This window comes from Megascapheus bottae, chromosome 18 (genome assembly GCF_031878675.1).
Source record: "Megascapheus bottae isolate mThoBot1 chromosome 18, mThoBot2.hap1, whole genome shotgun sequence".
In the NCBI taxonomy this organism is placed as follows: domain Eukaryota; kingdom Metazoa; phylum Chordata; class Mammalia; order Rodentia; family Geomyidae; genus Megascapheus; species Megascapheus bottae.
The window spans coordinates 32,369,639-32,387,742 of record NC_143526.1 but is presented as its reverse complement, the minus strand read 5'-3'; the positions used below and the strand labels follow the sequence as shown (position 1 = coordinate 32,387,742).

The following is an 18,104-nucleotide window of genomic DNA, read 5'->3' as shown; positions in this document are numbered from 1 at the left end:
CCTCAGCAGTATGTGACTGTGAGTGTGTCACTTCCTCAGAGCATCAGTCCTTGTCAGTAACCTAGGACAGACTCGGGGGTAGAGACGGATGAGTCCTAACACCCTGTAGGTGTTCCACAAATGCCATTACCTGACCGGCTCACGGTTGGAGTCTACTTGCGGTTTAGCAGCTCAGAGGGGCTGTCCTCATTTTTCCTGACCTTCCTTTACAACCAGCAGGGAATAGGACAAAGGGTGTCCTTCAAGAAATGGGGTGCTGTTGTTGATTCATCCTGGAGCTAGAGATTGGAGATTACTGTTCCGTTAGCTCCCTTTTGTAGGGATAAGTTGGAAACGTGCCCAGCTTTTGTCATTTCGGGTATGTTCTATTTCCCAGACAATTGGAAACAGTCCTGGGGGTTACTGTGACCTCTAGCCATCGTCCCCTGGGAACAGCAGCCGCTGCTCACCCAGCACTCCATGTGGTAGGCCTTGGGCCCAGGCTTGTGTGTGTGAGCTGATCTGATCCTTCTGCAAGGTTGGGCCTGGTATTGTTATGCTCATTTATAGCTAAGGAAACTGAGGCACGTTGCTAGGGAGTGATTTGTCCAGTATCATGGTGACTCCTCTTGCTCTGGACTTGCTCTCCAACCTATGCCATCCTCAAGATAACCTCAGACCCCACCACAGTCTTGAGGGTGGCAGGGCAAGGTTTGGGACTATTAAAAGCCACATGTAAATAAGTAATTCCTTAGACCAGGACTATTATAGCTTTTGGGCACCTGGCAGGTGCTCAGCTTTGGGCTTTGAATGTGCTACCATCTGGATACTCTTAGACTCTTAGTGAATTTTAGGCCCCCTTTGTGCCTCAGTTGCCTCATCTGCTCACTGGGGATGATGAGGTAAGAATGGCCTGCGTCGGATTGCTCTGTGGCTAAAGTAGAACAGTCAGCAGGACTTAAGTACTCAAACCAGTATCCTCCACCCTTCTCATGTCCTTGTTCCCCCTACCCTGGCTCAGGTCTCTAAGGACATCTCCATGCGTCTGCACAAGGAGCTCGAGGTGGTAGAGAAGAAGCGGGCACGGCTGGAGGAGGAGAATGAGGATCTGCGGCAGCGACTCATTGAGACGGAATTGGCTAAGCAGGTGCTGCAGACAGAGCTGGAGCGGCCCAGAGAGGTGAGAGCCACTGGTACACTGGCCTGGGACAGGCAGCAGGTGCAGTGCCACCTCACTGGAGCCTCTCTGCTTGTACGACTAGAACTTCTCTGCTATGCCTCCCTGTCAATTCATCCAGCACGCATTTTCTGAGTATATACTGAATTCTTGAGTGTGACCCCTTGGTACCATCCTCCTCATCTTGGCTCAGCCTGGCATACCCGCTCCTGCTGTTAGGCCTCTAGCATGTTTGGTACCACACTAGACAATGACTTTCTAGAAAGTTCATCAAGGCGGTGATATATTTTATAAATGGGAAAATAGACCCGAAAAGAGGTTGGGATGGCCTCAAGGTCATGTAGGCCACAGGGGCTCTGCAGAATGCTGATGCTGATGGCAACCTTTCACCCTGGGTGACTCTTAAAGACTGAACCCTTCCCCCCATCCCCCTGACTCCATTCACCTGCATTCCAGATGACTAGCCCCAGAAGTACCTGGGAGCCTCAGCTGGTTGGCTGCTCACAAGGCATCCCAGGCTGGTACATTCTTCATGGGCACCCAGCCGCTTCCCCACAGGACCCACGTGCCAGCAGTCCAAGTCTAAGAAACGCAGCCCTGAGGACAAAACAGTCCTCCAGCTGCCCTTCCTCATGGGTGTGTTAGTGTGCTGTGCCAGCACTTCTTGTGTGGAAAGGAAGGATTTGCTGCTGAGAACTGCTGTGCCACCCACCCTGCTTCATAGATGGGTGCCAGGCATCTCCCTTCCCACAGCCACAGCCCACCCATAGTAGCACCTGGTAGCACAAGTGTGGTATGGTGTCGTTTTCACCCTATCTTTTTTTTTAATTAAAAAATTTTAGTAACATTTGATTATAAATATTCAAGAATGGAATCTCTATGTAATCACTGGCACATAAATTTAAGAACAAAATTAAAATTAAGCGGAGCCTTTGTATGTCACAAATATATATTGATCTGTATATCAAAATGTCTATAGAATATATATCCCATCATAGACTCATATGTCTATATAGTTATATTTATATCTCCAAGTTCATGTCAATGACCTTGAGTACCCAAGTATTGAGTAATTGCTCTTGTATTGTTTGTATCTAATATCCATATAGCAAGGAGACTATGTCACCATATCTTGTTACTGTTATGTCCCCCACCCCATGGTGACCCACTTTCAGAAAGTACCTTAGGAAGTACCACTGTGGTTCAAATGGTAGAGTGCTTGCCTTGAGCAAAATAAGCTCAAGGACAGTTCCCAGGCCCTGAGTTCAAACCCCAGGACTGGCAAAAAAAAAAAAAAATGGGGCTGGGAGTTTGGCAGAGTGCTTGCCTTAGACTTGGGCACTGGTGGCTTATGCCTGTAAGTCTAGCTACTCAAAAGGCTGAGATCTGAGATCATGGTTTAAAGCTAGCTGGCCAGGAAAGTCCACGGGACTCTTTATGTTTTTTGGTTGTTTTTTTTTTTTTTTTGACGGGACTGGGGCTTGAACTCAAAGCCTGGGCACTGTCCTTGGGCTTTCTTAAGGCTAAGGCTCTACCACTTGAGCCACAGCACCATTTCCGACTTTTTGTATGTATGTGGTATCGAGGAATCAAACACAGGACTTTGTGCATGCTAAGCAAGCACTTTACCACTAGGCCAAACTCTCATCTCCCCATGGGACTCTTATCTCCAATTAACCACCAGAAAACTGGAAATAGCATGTGGCTTAAAGTGGTAGAGTGCTAGCCCTGAGCAACAAAGTCCTGGGAACTTTTTTGTCAGCCCCACAGCTGATAAAAAAATAGTACCTTAGAGCTCAGGCCTGTTCTAGTTATGTAGAAGGGAAACTGAGGAACAAAAATGCATCGAGCCTTTCCTTAGCAGTGAGCTATGGCTACGACACTCTCCAAGTTTCCTTTTCTACCTTTGTATGCCAACATACAAACAATAGCCTCATAAACTTATACAGTGACTTCAGATCATTAATTAGATTGAGGTGACCAAGTGGGTCACCTCCTATAATGGGTGGCTCACTCCTATAATCCTAGATATTTAGGAGGCTGAGATCTAGGATTGAGATTTGAAGCACGAAGACCCAGGTTTGATTCCTCGGTACCACATACATAGAAAAAGCCAGAATTGGTGCTGTGGCTCAAGTGGTACAGTGCTAGCCTTTAGGAAAGCCCAAGGACAGTGCTCAGGCCCTGAGTTCAAGACCCAGGACTGTGAGGAAAAAAAAGATTCATCAGTTTCCGCCGGGGCCAGCCGGCAGCAAACCAGGGTTCGCAGATTGGGATTCCTGAAATAGGGACAAGGACTAGGAAAAATTAAAAGGGAGACAAACAGATGGAGTTCGGGAGGACTACAGCCCAAGTCAGCAGTCCAAGAAGGCTGTGAGCTCCAGACTGCCGCCTAAGACTGTCTCGTTTATTTTAAATTCTGACCTTAAATACTCTTCTTAAAACTAGGGAACTGCCAGAGGCTACATTCATACAAAATAGTAAACAAGTCATATATAGGATAAATGAGAAAGGATTAACATTGCTTAAAGTCATCCTGATAAGAACTGATTGACATTGCTTAAAGTTATCCTGATAAGAGTTACTTCCTTGTGTATACAGTTGTGTAGGTCCAAGGTCAGGTCCAAGGTCATTGACCCCACAGTTGGTCCCCAACAAGTTTCAATTCTGCATATAAACCCCACAGAATTGAAAATGGGAACACAAAGTGATGTTTGTAAACCTAAAATTTATAATAGTAGCAGTATTCACAATATCTCAAGAAATAACCCAAATGTCCATCATCAGGTGGACAGATGCACAAAGTGAGGTTTTCTGGAAAGCAGAGCAGTGTTCAACCTGTAGAAGGAATAAAGTAGTAATGCACACTCAAACATAGATGAAATGGGCGTGCCAAGTGAATAAGCCAGCCAGAGGAGCAGATTCTGCATGAGTCCACTTTATGAGATACCTAGAGTAGGCAAATTCATAGACAGAAGTAGACTAGTGGTTTCTGGGCTAGGTAGGGTGGGAATGAGGAATGGTTGTTTAATAGGTCATAGTTTGAGAAAATGAAAGGGTTTTGGAGACAGATTGTAGTTATGATTGCACATTATGAGTGGGGGGATGGGGAGTGGGGAGGATGCTTAGCATGCACTAACAAAATCAAACAAACATTACATGTATTTAACCATTATAAGAAAATAAATATGATGTAAGAATCAATGTTAATACTTTAATTAAAAAGAAAAGAAAAAACGGGTCATGGTGCTCACATCTATAATTCTAGCTACCCAGGAGGCTGAGATCTGAGGGTCAAGGTTCAAAACCAGCCTGGGCACAAAAGGACGTGAGATTCCTTTTTTTTTTTTTTTTAGATTTAAAAGGGAGAAAGATTGGTTTTTCTGAATGAATTCAAAGGTTCACGATTTCCTGGCTACTTTAATTTGGAGCTTTCATTAGGGCTGCCATTGGCTTGGAAGAAACTAGTTTACCACATGACAACCAGGAAGCTAAAAGACAGAAGAAAATGTGTTGGCCTTTCATTTCCAATCATTTCAAATCACATAATTCCCTTCCACTGGGTCCTAACTCCCAGAAGTCCATCATAAACTCATAGCATGCTTTTAGCAGATCATATGACCTTTGGGAAAATTTTTGAAAGCTAAAATAGAGCAATAAGCTAGGACCTGAAACTCTTATCTCCAATTAATCTCTAGAAAATGGGAAGTGGGGCTTGGCTCAAGGGTAGGGTGGTAGCCTTGAGCTGAATTGCTCAGGGACAGCCCCCAGGCCGAGTTCAAGCCCCATGACCCACAAAAAAAAAGAAAGAAAGGAAATAAAGATGGTTAAAAGGATAGACTTTTATATTAGATTTTTTTGTTTGTTTCTTTGGTGTGCACGTGTCAGTGTTGAGGCTTGAACTCAGGGCCTCAGGTTATTGCCTGAGGTGTTGCTCAAGTGGTAGAGCACTAACCTTGAGCAGAAAAATACTAAGAATGTGAGCCCTAATACTAGCATTAGAAAACAAATACACAAAAAATAGGAGTAAGGGTATCAAAAATGGTGGGAGTAAAGGAGAACATAACTTTCACTTTTATTTCTATTAGTTTTATAGTCAGGTTTTTTTCTTTATTTGGTTTTGTTTTGGTGGTATTGGGGTTAGAACCTTGGGCCTTGCTCATGCTAGGCAAGTATTCTACTACTAAGCTACATCATCAGCCTATGTTAGGATTGTTGTTTAAATAAGAATGTACAAGGGATGGGAATGTGGCTTAGTGGTAGAATGCTTGCCTAGCATGCATGAAGCCCTGTGTTCGATTCCACAGTACCACATAAGCAGAATTGACACCATGGCTCAAAGTTGTAGAATGCCTGCCTTGAGTAAAAGAAGCTCAGGGACAGTGCCCAGGCCCTCATTTCAAGTCCCAGGATTGGCAGAAAAAAAAAAAGTATATAAAGGCCAGATGTGGGGGTTCGTGCAGATCTATAGTCTCAGCTGTTGAAGAGGCTGAGGCAGAAGGATTGCTTGAGTTCAGTTTAAGAACAGCCAGGTCACATAGTAAGACATGGTATAAATGAGACCAATATTGTACTTGGGCTTGGGCATTAATTGTGAAATTTTACATTTAAATTTTAAGTTTGTAAATGTGGAGGCTGGCACAGAATAGGTGCTAGAAGACACTGTCACTTCCCTTCCAGGCATTTGTTGAAGAGGCTGGTCTGCCCTTCCAATGTGCCCATGCTGTTTCAGTATCTAGCCAGTGTTTACTATTGGTTCTCTCCCTCCTCCTTTTTCCTGATATGGTTTCTAAGGAAACGAGGGTCCCTCAGCAATTCTCTGCCAGAGCTGCAGCCCCATCACTGGGATCTGCCTTTGCCATCCTGATAGGTTGCTGAGGCATTGCTGTCACCCAACTGGGAATGGGAGCCCCTGGCCTGAGCTGATGCAGTTGCCATGGAGACATCTCTTGGCGAGGCAGAAAGGAGGAAGGCACGCCCTCATGGTGCACTGCTGTGGCATCATAGACCAGCTGGGCTGCTGCTCAGGAACCATAACACCAGCCTCCACCAGTATCATTGTCCCTGCTTGAGTGTTGATGTGGTTTGTTATAACGCAGCTGCTGTGTCTGCCAGGCACTGCTCCCAGACATTGTTTAACCCTCCACAGTCTCACATCCTACTTATTGTGTTGTTAGCCTCATTTTGTAGGTGCTACACTTTTCTTGACAATTTTAAAATTGTGATTGAATTTAAAAACGACATAATTCATCATGTAAAGTATACAACTTTACCAGGCACTGGTGGTTCCTGCCTATAATCCTAGCTACTCAGGAGGCTGAGATCTGAGGACTGTGGTTTGAAGCCAACCTGGGCAGGAAAATCTATGAGACTCTTACTGCCAATTAACCATTAAAAAGCTGGAAATGGAGCTATGGCTCAAGTGATAAGAGTGCTTGCATTGAACACAAAAGCTCCTGGATGCACCATGTGCTGGTGGCTCACACCTGTAATCTTAACTACTCAGGAAGCTAAAATCTGGGGATCTCAGTTCAAAGCCAACTCTGGAAGGGAAGTCCATGAGATGCTTATCTCCAGTTAACCACCAGAAAAACTGGAGGAGCTGTAGCTCAAAGTGGTAGAGTCCCGCCTTGAGCAAAAAAGCTCAGGGATAGCACCTAGTCCCTGAGTTCAAGCCATAGGACTGGCACACACACACACACACAATTAAAGTATACAACTGTTCTACTTTATTCATGACTCTACTACTTGAGCCACAGAGCCACTTCTGTCCCCCTTCCCCCCTCGTGGTTAATTGGAGATAAGAATCTCATGTACACATGAGAAAGGGTATCAATGTATGTGAAGTAATGCACCTTCTATCTGGTGGATCTAATGTAACCCTTCTATTAATTACAATAAAAAAAAATCTCATGCACTTTCCTGCACACACTGCTTTGAACCTCAGTCCTCAGATCTCAACCTCCTGAGTAGTAAGGATTATAGGTATAAACCACTGGTGCCTGACTAAAACTGTCTTATTTGTCCTTTTTTTCTCCCCACCACTATACTTTTTAATTCTAGAACATTCACATGGCCCTCAAAAGCAACCTCATAACCTGTTAGCAATCATTGTATCTTCTGTTTAGCCACTGGGCAACTGCTAATGCACATTATCTCTATGGATTGCTCATTCAGGACATTTCATTCAGAGGGAGTCATGCAATATGTGATCTTGGGTGTTGGCTTCTTTTACTTGACATAATGTTTTCAAGGTTTAGCTCTCTATATTTAAGCCTGTATCAGGACCTCAGTCCTCTTTGTGGCTGAATAGTAATCCATTGTATGGATAGAACTCATTCATCGGTGGCTGGATATTTGGGTTTCCACGTTTTGGCTTCCCATGAGTAGTGCTTTTGTAAGCACTGATGTGTACATTTCTGTTGGTTTGTTTTTCCATTTCTTTTGGGTACATTCCTAGGAGTAGTATTCCTGTCTGTGAATGGAACTCAAGAAAGGCAAAGACACAATTTAAAGCCAGGACTCTGGGGTGCTCCTGCCCTCTTTTCCCCATCCTGGGCTTTCCTGAAGCCTAATTTATGGTCCTGCTGACTGCAAGAGTACCTTCCTCTGTGGCACCAGTTCCTCATTTGGATTTCCCACCAGGGTACTGACCTTGATATCGGAGGGCTTGAGGTCAGTTCTCAGTTCTGCCTGGTCTGTACACTACAAGGCAAACTCAGATTTGGAGTCATATAGCTTCAGATTTGAGTTTGGACTGTGTCACTTATTTGCAAGTGACTGTGACCTTAGGCAAAATGCATAACTGCTCCAATGCCCTGTTTATTATAAAATGGGTATTTGGGAAATTTAAATGGGGCAAATATATAAAGTGATCAGTGTAGAATAAGGCTGCTCAATACAGTACTTACTATAGTCATGCCATTACAACCCACAGCCGGCTATGGACCTAGAAGCCTTTACTTCCTAAGTGAGCCTATTGTCTCTCGTGAAGGGTTTTATACCAGCTGTTTTGCAAGCCAAACTTGCAGTCCACACTGTCCCAGAGACATTTGATGTAGGCACATATGACTGTCTCTGCTTTCTCCCTCCCAAATGCTCTCCTTGTAAACTAGGAGTCATGTGGCCTCTCTGCCTGGCTCTTTGGGCTGTTCTGGAGGAAGTCGGTGTTGGTCTTGGTCTTTAGAGGCATTTTCTTCCTGCTGTGCTCAAGCAGCTCTGGGCTAGGCTGCAGAGTGGGTGTCCATAGAGGGAGCTCTGGCTCCTGATGGGAGTAGCTGAAGGAGAGATACCCCAGGCACCATTTTAGCTGCTCTGTGTGTTCTTGTGAGTGGTTGCTGGTGGAGAAGGCCCTGCTGCCTGTCAGGCCAGAGCAAGCGCCCTTGGCTGTCTTCCTCCAGATGTACTCCTTCCCTCTGGTGTCCTGGTTTGCCCTCCAGGGGCTCAGGGCCAGAACATCCGCTCTGGGGCCAGAATTGGTTCTACCCCTTAGGGCTCCACAAAAGGGCTTCTCTGACAAGCTGTCACTCTCTCGAGGGGCATGGCAGCCCACCCCCCCCGGCTGCCTGGCCAGCTGCTGCCCTGCAGAAGGGAGGAAAGGCTTGTACTCTAAGCCTGCCTTGTTTCCCCCCCTGAACTGAAGGGCAGTGCTGAGCCCAGTGGCCTCCACATGGTGTGGTGTGGCTGGAACCACTGTAGTTCTAAGAGAACTGGTGGATCTTTCTCTGCCTACCACCCTCCTTTTTCCTTTCCAGGAGGTGTAGCCATTTTTGTAGCTTCCTTCTACTGCATTTGGTGTCTCCTTAGGTGAAATCTATTTGAAAAACATGCCTTGCCTAGTCTGTTATCCTCCTGCAGGTACAAGTGGTGTATTTGTATCAGGGAAAAGTAGAAGACCACTAGCCATAGGAAGAAAAGTTCATCTGCAATCCAGTACTTAGAGGGAATTTCTATTTGGGTGGGAGGAACACATACTTTTTTTTTTGTGCATCATGGGCTTGAACTAGGCCTGGGTACTGTCCCTGAGCTCTTCAGCTCAAGGCTACCGGCCTTCCTCTGGGCCTAGGCACTATCCCTGGGCTCTTCAGTTCAAGGCTACTGCTCTACCCTTGAGCCAAGCCCCACTTCCTCTTTTCTAGTTTTCTAGAGGCTAATTGGAGATAAGAGTCTTGTCCTGTAGTCCCTGGATGGCTTTAAAAGTTGATCCTCAGATCTCAGCCTCCTAAGTAGCTAGGATTACAGGCATGAGCCACTGCTTGGCTTGGTTTTTTGTTTTTGTTTTTATTTTGCCAGTCCTGGGGCTTGAACCCAGGGTCTGAGCACTGTCCTTGAGCTTTCTCAAGGCTAGAGCTCTACCACTTGAGCCACAGCATCACTTCTGGCTTTTTCTATGTATATGATACTAAGGAATTGAACCTGGGTCTTAGTGTATGCTAGGCAAGCACTGTACCACTAGGCTAAATCCCAGCTATAATTCCATTAAGTTTTTCGGTGTACACTGTTTTAAAGTATATATGTGTCGGGGATTGTAAACTAAGAAAAAGTAACACAAAGCTAGTAAAGCAAAAATGTCATTACAAAAGCACATAAATGGGGCTAGAAATGTGGTTTAGTAGTAAAGTGCTTGCCTGAAGCCCAGGGTTCAATTCTTCAGTACCTCATAAACAGAAAAAGCCAGAAGTGGTGCTGTGGCTTTTGATACAGTGCAAGCTTTGAGCATAAGAAGCTTAGGGACAGTGTCCAGGCCCTAAGTTCAAGCCCCAGGACTGTGAAATAAATACATACATACATACATACATGCCAAGCATACCTCTACAAAAAACTAGAAGAAGTTCTGGTTTAGATGGCTGACTCAGGCCTGGAGAACTGGTAACTTGTTTTAACACCCCCTCCAACCCTGCCCCCCCCAATTGCATCTTGAATCCTGTGCATGTGGCATGTTTTTAGAAGTGGCAGAATTAATAGTGTATTAACAGATTTCTCTCTCTCTCTCTCTCTCTCTCTCTCTCTCTCTCTCTCGCTCTCTCGCTCTCTCGCTCTCTCGCTCTCTCTCCCTCTCCCTCTCTCTCTGCTCAAGAGTGCATGTTTCTCTGCATTTAAGGACACACACACATTTAAAACACACAAAGGATTATATTGTATACACTGTCTTGGTAATGTACAGGATCATATTACATGGATATAAATTTTAAAATGCTGGCTATTTTAGGGTTTTCTTTTGCCTAAGGTGCTTATTATAAAAATCAGAGATCACAGAATCAAATAAACATGGGAAGGAAAGAAAGTCCAAAACAGCACCATCTATTTCAGTGTTTTAAACACAGAGCCAGAGATCTAAAAACAGCTCCAGAACACCCAAGGGCCTCAGGAGAAGGGTAGAGGAGAGAATGGAGGGGCACAGAAGGGACGTTGGCTTTCTCTGCTCTACATACATGTTTACAGTGACTGATTTGGGGGTGGAGATGTGGCTCAGTAGTAGAATGCTTGCCTAGCATGCTTGAGGCCCTAGGTTCTATGCCTAACATGCCCTCCTGCAAAGGATACAAATTTGAAGAGTATGTAACCTATTTCCCCCCCCCCCCCAAAAAAAAGGTGGAGGGGAAAAGCATACTTTTGTATAGTAGTATCATGCTGTTTTCTTTTTGGTAATACTGTTGTTGAATTTAAGTTTGCACATGTTAGGCAGGTGCTCTACACCTCAGGCATCCCCACTGCCCTTGATTCTTTTTTTTTTGTTCTATCATGGGGCTTGAACTCTGGGCCTGGGCGTTGTCCCTGAGCTCTTCAGTCCAAGGCTATTGCCCTACCCCTTGACCAACAAGGCCACTTCCGATTTTCTAGTGGTTAATTGGAGATGAGAGTCTCAAGGACTTTAGTGCCCAGGCTGTCTTTGAACTACAATCCTCTGATCTCAGTCTCCTGAGTAGCTAGGATTACAGGTGTGAGCCACCACACCCAGCTTATAACATTTTTTTAAATCAAGATGTAATTCATGTACCATGTAATTCCTGTACCCCTGCTTCACTCTCATATTGGGTTGGGGAGGTAGGAATTGAACCCAGGGCTTTGCATATTGCATATGTTACACAAATGCTCTACCACTGCACTGTACTTTGGTCTAAGCATGTCCTTAATTAAAATACACAACTTCCTGAGTGGCTAAGATTACAGGTGTGAGCCATCAGTGGTCAGCTCTGATTATATTTGTTTTGTGAATGTACCAGTCTTGGGGCTTGAACTCAGGGGTTGGGTACTTTCCTTGAGCTTTTTTTCCTCAAGGCTAGCATTCTGCTACTTGAACCACAGCTCCACTTCTAGCTTTTTTGGTGGTTGGTTGATTGGAAATGATAGTCTCATGGATTTTTCTTCCTAGGATGGGTTCAAACCATGATGCTCTTGAGTAGCTAGGAGCCCCTGGCACTGGGTTTTAAGATACCCTTAGGGGCCCATTTGGAGTTCCTTCTCCTGCCCAGCCTCTGTTTTAGAATTATGGAGGAACTTCTTTTTTTTGTCAGTAGTGAGGCCTGAACTCTGGGCCTGGGTACTGTTCCTGAACTCTTCAGCTCAAGGCTACCACTTGAGCCAAAGTACCACTTCTGGTTTTTTCTGTGTATGTGGTACGGAGGAATCTAACCCAGGGCTTCCTGCATGCTAGGCAAGCACTCTACCACTAGGCCAAACTCCCGGCCCTTGTTTGTTTTTTTAAAATCCTACTACTTGAGAAAACAGTCCATTACATCAGGATTTTTGAGTAGCCCCTGGGACAGCAGTATTTAATTTTTAATTCCCCCTTCCTCCAAGGTTTTCTGGTGTCAACATAGGTTAAGAACCACTATGCTGGCTCCCCCATGACCCTGGCACAGTCTTTGGAACTCGACCAAGAGCTCTGACAAGAACATATCCCAGGCTGGCTATAGATTTACTGTAAAAACCTTGAACAAATTCTGGCCCCTGACTTGGTTCCAGTAAAATGGTGCTTAAATCACTTTAGTGGCTCTCACTTTCAGGGATGAACAGTGAGAGATAAGGGTTGAAAGTGTGTGTGGATCCATGTCACCTGGAAGCATTTTTAGAAAGTCTACCCGCCCAATCTAAAAAAAAAAAATTGCAACAACCCAAGTGTGGTTTAAACACTGCCAACATGAATCACTTCTCTCTTGGGAGGAAGTGTTTAGTGGAATCATGCATCTCATTGAGTGACTTTTAAATAGTGAGGAAGTTCAGTACTGATTATTATAGCATTTCCTCACATTGACTGCCATAGGGCTTGGATTGTACCATTTTGCTTTCCTTTTTTTGTTGTTGTTGTTGATACTGTAGCTTTAACTCAGTGTTCTTGTGCCTGCTATAGCTCAGCTTTAGTTTATTTTTAATTGTGTCTCATATAATAATAGTAATTATTATTATTATATTTTTTGTCAGCCATGGAGCTTGAACTCAGGGTTTGGGTGCTGTCCTTAAGCTTTTTTGCTAAGTGAGGGCTCTTTCACTTTGAACCACAGTTCCTCTTCTGGTTTTTGGATGGTCAGTTGGAGTTAAGAGTCTCCCAAGGACTTTTCTACCTGGTGGCTTCAAAATATAATACTCAGATCTCAACCTCCTGAGTAGCTAGGGTTACAGATGTGAGCCATCAGCACCAAGCTTCATATTATTATTATTTTTTAAAGCCTGGAGCTGGCCTCAGACCTTAATCTTCCCGTCTGTGCCTCCCTGGTAGCTGGGATCACATGTGCAGACCACCTTTTTCTATTTTGTATTCTTGCCAGCAATAAAAGAACATCATGGTTTTGCCAGGGTTGTATTAACAAACTCTTTTGTCAGATAGATGGTTTGGATTCTTGCCAATCTGTTGGGAGAGAAATGGTGGCTTCATGCAGTTGTCATTGGAATTTCTCCCTCAGGAGCAGGGCTGAGTATCTTCATAGGACTAAACACATTCACCTTTCCTATGAACTCCCAGAGCTCTAGCCCATTTTCTTACAGGTTTGTTGGTTCTTTCAGTATCTGTGAAGTTTTTTTACATGTTCAGGATATCAAGCCTTTATCAGTATTATGAATTACAATTATTTTTCCTAGTTTATTTATATATTTACTTTTATTAAGTTAGGTTTTTTTTCCCCCATATAGTATTTATTTGTGTAGTTAAATCTGTTGCTTTCCCCCTCCCCACAAGTGCTTCTGGATTTTTTAAATCCTTATTTGTCAGCAGCCTCTCGTGATTGTTTCTGGGTCTCCTATGTAAATTATGTTTTTTACATCCATATTCATTATTCATTAGTATTCATTCTGAATTCAAGTTCTCATAAAACCTGACAACATGACATCCTCCCTGGTACCTTGTGTGGCTTACTTACTGTTTTGTTCTCTCTGGAAGTGTTTAACTAATAAAAGATAAACCATAACAGAGACCCAGATTTCCAGGTCTTCGTCCAGGCCAATTGGATCACAATGTATGTGGCAGAGATGGGGAAAGCCTTAGATTTGGGAGGTTCAGAGACATCTCCTCTGTACCCTTTGCAGCCCACTTGGTTTTGAGGGTCCTCTGGTTCAGCACTGGGTGAGAGTGAAAGCCTGGACCTAGACAAGCAGAGCTCCAATCCTCAGAATTACTTGGGGACTTGTGACTGCTCTTTGGATGTGTGTCACCTTGCTAGCTTTCAGTTCAGACTCTTCTCTCTCTGCAGCATTCCTTGAAGAAAAGAGGAACCCGTTCTCTGGGGAAGACAGACAAGAAGCCTTCAGCACAGGTACTTCCCAATAGCCCCTGAGGCCACTGTGGTCTGAAACTTAACTTCACTTGCAGGGAGTGTAGTCCCAGCCCTCTCCAGTGCCCCCTCATCCACCCCTTCATTTTCTTGGCTTTGCGTGCCCCAAACCACCCTCTGAGCCTATGATTCTTATATTCTCAGACTTTTCCAAGCCCATCGTGCTAATTTACATGATAACAAAGGACCAGACTCAGTGATCTTGGCTCTGTTACCTGATTAACTGTGTGTATGCACACACACACACTGGTGCTGGGCTTAAACTCAGCTTGGGTGCTGTCCCTGAGCTTTTTTGCTCAAGGCTAGCCTTCCCAGTGGAGCTATTCCTCCACTTCTGACTTTTTGATACTTAACGAGATTATAGAGTCTGATGGGAGTTTTGCCTAGTGGTAGAATGCTTGCCTAGCATGCTCGAAGACCCTGATTCAATTTCTCGGTACCACATACACATAGAAAAAACTAGAAATGATGCTGTGGCTCAAGTGGTAGAGCTGTATCCTTGAGAAAGCCCAAGGATAGTGCTCAGGCCCTAAGTTCAAGGCCTAGGACTGGCCGGCAAAAAAATGGTGATGGACTTTCCTACCTACTACAAAACACAATCCTCAGATCTGTCTCCTGAGTAGCTAGGATCACAGGTATAAGCCATTAGCCCCTGTCCTGATGGACATATAATTTGTTACTTCAACTTTCTGGTCCTGGTGGCCGAGGCCAATGGCTTCTTGTGGGGCCTGCGGCTGTGCTTGGATAACGAGTGCACCGACATTATATATATATATATATATATGGGTGTATTTTTTTTATTTTTATTTTTTGCTGTTCCTGGGGCTTGAGCTCAGGGCCTGAGCACTGTCCTTGGGCTTTCTCAAGGCTAGAGCTCTACCACTTGAGCCACAGCGCCAATTCTGGCTTTTTCTGTGTATGTGACCACAGTTTCCCCATCTATGCCTATCACGGATTTGTTTAAGAATCAGATACAAGCAAGCAAGCAAAAAAAAATCAAGTGCTACTTGCTATGCCTGGCAGGCTCAGAATACCATAGTATTCTGGTGCTAATGATGGCTTGCTAGGGTCCCAAGTGCTTTTCCTATGTAATGTCATTTAATCCTCCCGATGGCATCAAGAGGCAGGAGTGTTACAACTCCATTTTCCAGGTTGGGGGGAAGCTGTATTAGGAAGGGCCTCGAGGGTTGGGCTGCCTCTGCCCAGCATGAGGTTAGTTAGTGGGGAGCCTCACCATCCTGCCTGTCCCCCTGCGCCCATCCTGCTCCAGGAGGACAGTGCTGATCTGAAGTGCCAGCTGCACTTTGCCAAGGAGGAGTCGGCCCTCATGTGCAAGAAGCTCACCAAGCTGGCCAAGGAGAACGACAGCATGAAGGAGGAGCTGCTCAAGTACCGCTCTCTCTACGGGGACCTGGACGCCGCCCTGTCGGCCGAGGAGCTAGCGGACGCCCCGCACTCGCGGGAGACCGAGCTGAAGGTGCACCTGAAGCTGGTGGAGGAGGAGGCCAACCTGCTGAGCCGCCGCATCGTGGAGCTGGAGGTGGAGAACCGGGGCCTTCGCGCCGAGATGGACGACCTGCGGGACCACGGCGTGGGCTGTCCGGGCGGCTGCCCCGGGGGGCCCGAGGCGCGGCTGGCCCTGGCGGCGGCACTGGGCGCGGGCGAGTGCAGCGAGAGCCTGGCGGAGCTGCGGCGGCACCTGCAGTTCGTGGAGGAGGAGGCCGAGCTGCTGCGGCGCTCGTCAGCCGAGCTGGAGGACCAGAACAAACTGCTGCTGAGCGAGCTGGCCAGGTACCGCAGCGAGCACGAGGCGGACGCGCCTGCGCCGGCGTCGGAGGACGGCAGCGGCCCGGCGCTCGCTGAGCCCTCGCGGGAGGAGCTGGCAGCCGCCAAGCTGCAGATCGGGGAGCTGAGCGGCAAGGTCAAGAAGCTGCAGTATGAGAACCGCGTGCTGCTCTCCAACCTTCAGCGCTGCGACCTGGCCTCCAGCCAGAGCGCGCGCCCGGCCCTGGAGACAGACGCGGAGGCCGGGGACTCTGCGCAGTGCGTGCCCGCCCCGCCTGGCGAGGCTTCCCCCGCCGCCGGGGCCGCCGGGGCCGGCAACGCCGCCCGGCTCAGCAGAGCCCGCGAGGCCGAGGCGCTGCCCGGGCTGCGGGAGCAGGCCGTCCTGGTCAGCAAGGCCATCGACGTCCTGGTGGCCGAGGCCAATGGCTTCTCGGGGGGCCTGCGGCTGTGCTTGGACAACGAGCGCGCCGACTTCCGTCTGCACGAGGCCCCCGACAACAGTGAGGGCCCCCGGGATGCCAAGCTGGTCCACGCCATCCTGGTGCGGCTGAGCATGCTGCAGCAGGAGCTCAACGCCTTCGCCAGGAAGGCCGACGCTGCCCTCGGAGTCCCCGGCAAGGAGCAGCCCGATCCCTTCTTGGGCCCCCAGGGGCCTTGCAAGGAGATTATCCTGGCCAAAGACCTTGGCTCCGACTTCCAGGTAACAAGCTGCAGTCCCAGCCTTTATTATTATTATTATTATTATTATTATTATTATTATTTTGATGACTGTCCTGAGGTTTGAACTAAGAGGTTTTTTTTTCAAGGCTAGCACTCTACCACTTAGGCCACAACTCCACTTTTTTGGTGGTTAATTGGAGAGAAGAATCTCATATCTTTCCTGTCAGGCTGGCTTCAAACCTCAGTCCTCAGATCTCAGCCTCTTGAGTTTCTAGGATTAATTTCTTCTGAACATTGTACCCAGTCTTATAGGCAGAGAAAGTACCACACCACACCAATCTGCACACCAGCACAGCTTTATGAATTTGCACTCAGTCACCTAGAGTATGACAAAAGCACCTCTCAGACCCTCACCCCACAGTCAGTCCCAAGGACAACCCCTCTCCTCACTTGACTTTTTTTTTTACTCTACCTTTTGAACATTATGGCAATTGAATCGTGTAATTTGTTTAAACAATCTACATAGCACCTTGCTTGTTAGTTCATCAAGTCCTCCTCATCTTTAGATATGAGCCCATTGGTGGAGTGGATCACAAGTCACCCATTTACTAAGAACAGTCAGTGGCTCTGAGGCTGTTTTCTTTCCAGGTTGCCGCTCCCCCCCACACACACACCCAGCCCTCCTACTAAAGCAGATGTTTTACTTTTTAAATTTTTTTTGCCAGTCCTGGGGCTTGAACTCAGGGCCTGAATATTGCCCTTGGACACTTTTTGCTCCAGGCTAACGCTCTGCGACTTGAGCCACAGTGTCATTTTCTGCTTTTTCTGAGTGTGTGGTTCTGAGGAATTGAACCCAGAGCGTTGTGCATGCTAGGTGAGCTCTCTACCACTAGGCTATGCTCTGGGCCTAAGGCAAATGTTTTAATGCTGAGCTGCAGCCCTTCCCATTCTTCTTTTCAGTTTCCTTTTGTATTTAAAAAAATATACAGGGCCGGGAGTTTGGCCTAGTGGTTAAAGTGCTTGCCTAGCATGCACGAAGACCCGGGTTCAATTCCTCGGTACCACATATATAGAAAAAAAAAGCCAGAAGTGGTGCTGAGGCTCAAGTGGTAGAGCTCTAGCCTTGAGAAAGTCCAAGGACAGTGCTCACGCCCTGAGCTCAAGCCCAGGACTGGCAAAAAAAAAAAAAAAATATATATATATATATATATACATATATATGTGTATATATATATGTATATATATATACATATATATATGGGGGAGGGCAGGAGTTTGGCTTAGTAATAGAATACATGCCTAGCATGCACAAAGACCCAGGTTCTGTTCCTCTTTATCACATGCATAGAAAAAAGCTGGAAGTGGTGCTGAGGCCCAAGTGGTAGATTTCTAGCCTATCGGGGGGGTGTATTTTTTTTTTTTTTTTTTGCTGGTCCTGGGGCTTGAACTCAGGGCCTGGACACTGTCCTTGGGCTTTCTCAAGGCTAGTGCTCTACCACTTGAGCCACAGCACCACTTCTGGCTTTTTCTGTGTATGTGGTACTGAGGAATCAAACTCAGGACTTTGTGTATACTAGGCAAGTACTCTGCCACTAGACCATGCTCTTGGCCCAAATATATATTTTTAAAGTTTTTGATCAGTTTCTGTGCAAAAGAAAGACTTGCAATTTTCTACTGGCAAATAATGGGCAGCCTTGGTGTTCATAAGTTATTACTTAGAAAATAGCAAAAGCATTTTT

The 18,104-nt window shown here is 46.1% G+C and overlaps 1 protein-coding gene across 4 annotated transcripts in view; it reads left to right on the top strand.

Annotated features, from left to right (window-relative positions):
• The window catches only part of Mtcl2 (microtubule crosslinking factor 2), a 74,251-nt gene that overhangs the window by 27,025 nt on the left and 29,122 nt on the right, over nucleotides 1-18,104 (top strand). For all 4 annotated transcript variants that reach the window (XM_090352311.1, XM_090352314.1, XM_090352313.1 and 1 more), the window contains exons 3-5: nucleotides 1,001-1,159; nucleotides 13,840-13,902; nucleotides 15,191-16,405. In XM_090352311.1, the coding sequence (XP_090208437.1) occupies nucleotides 1,001-1,159; nucleotides 13,840-13,902; nucleotides 15,191-16,405 (1,437 nt within the window). The remainder of the gene's footprint in view (nucleotides 1-1,000; nucleotides 1,160-13,839; nucleotides 13,903-15,190; nucleotides 16,406-18,104) is intronic.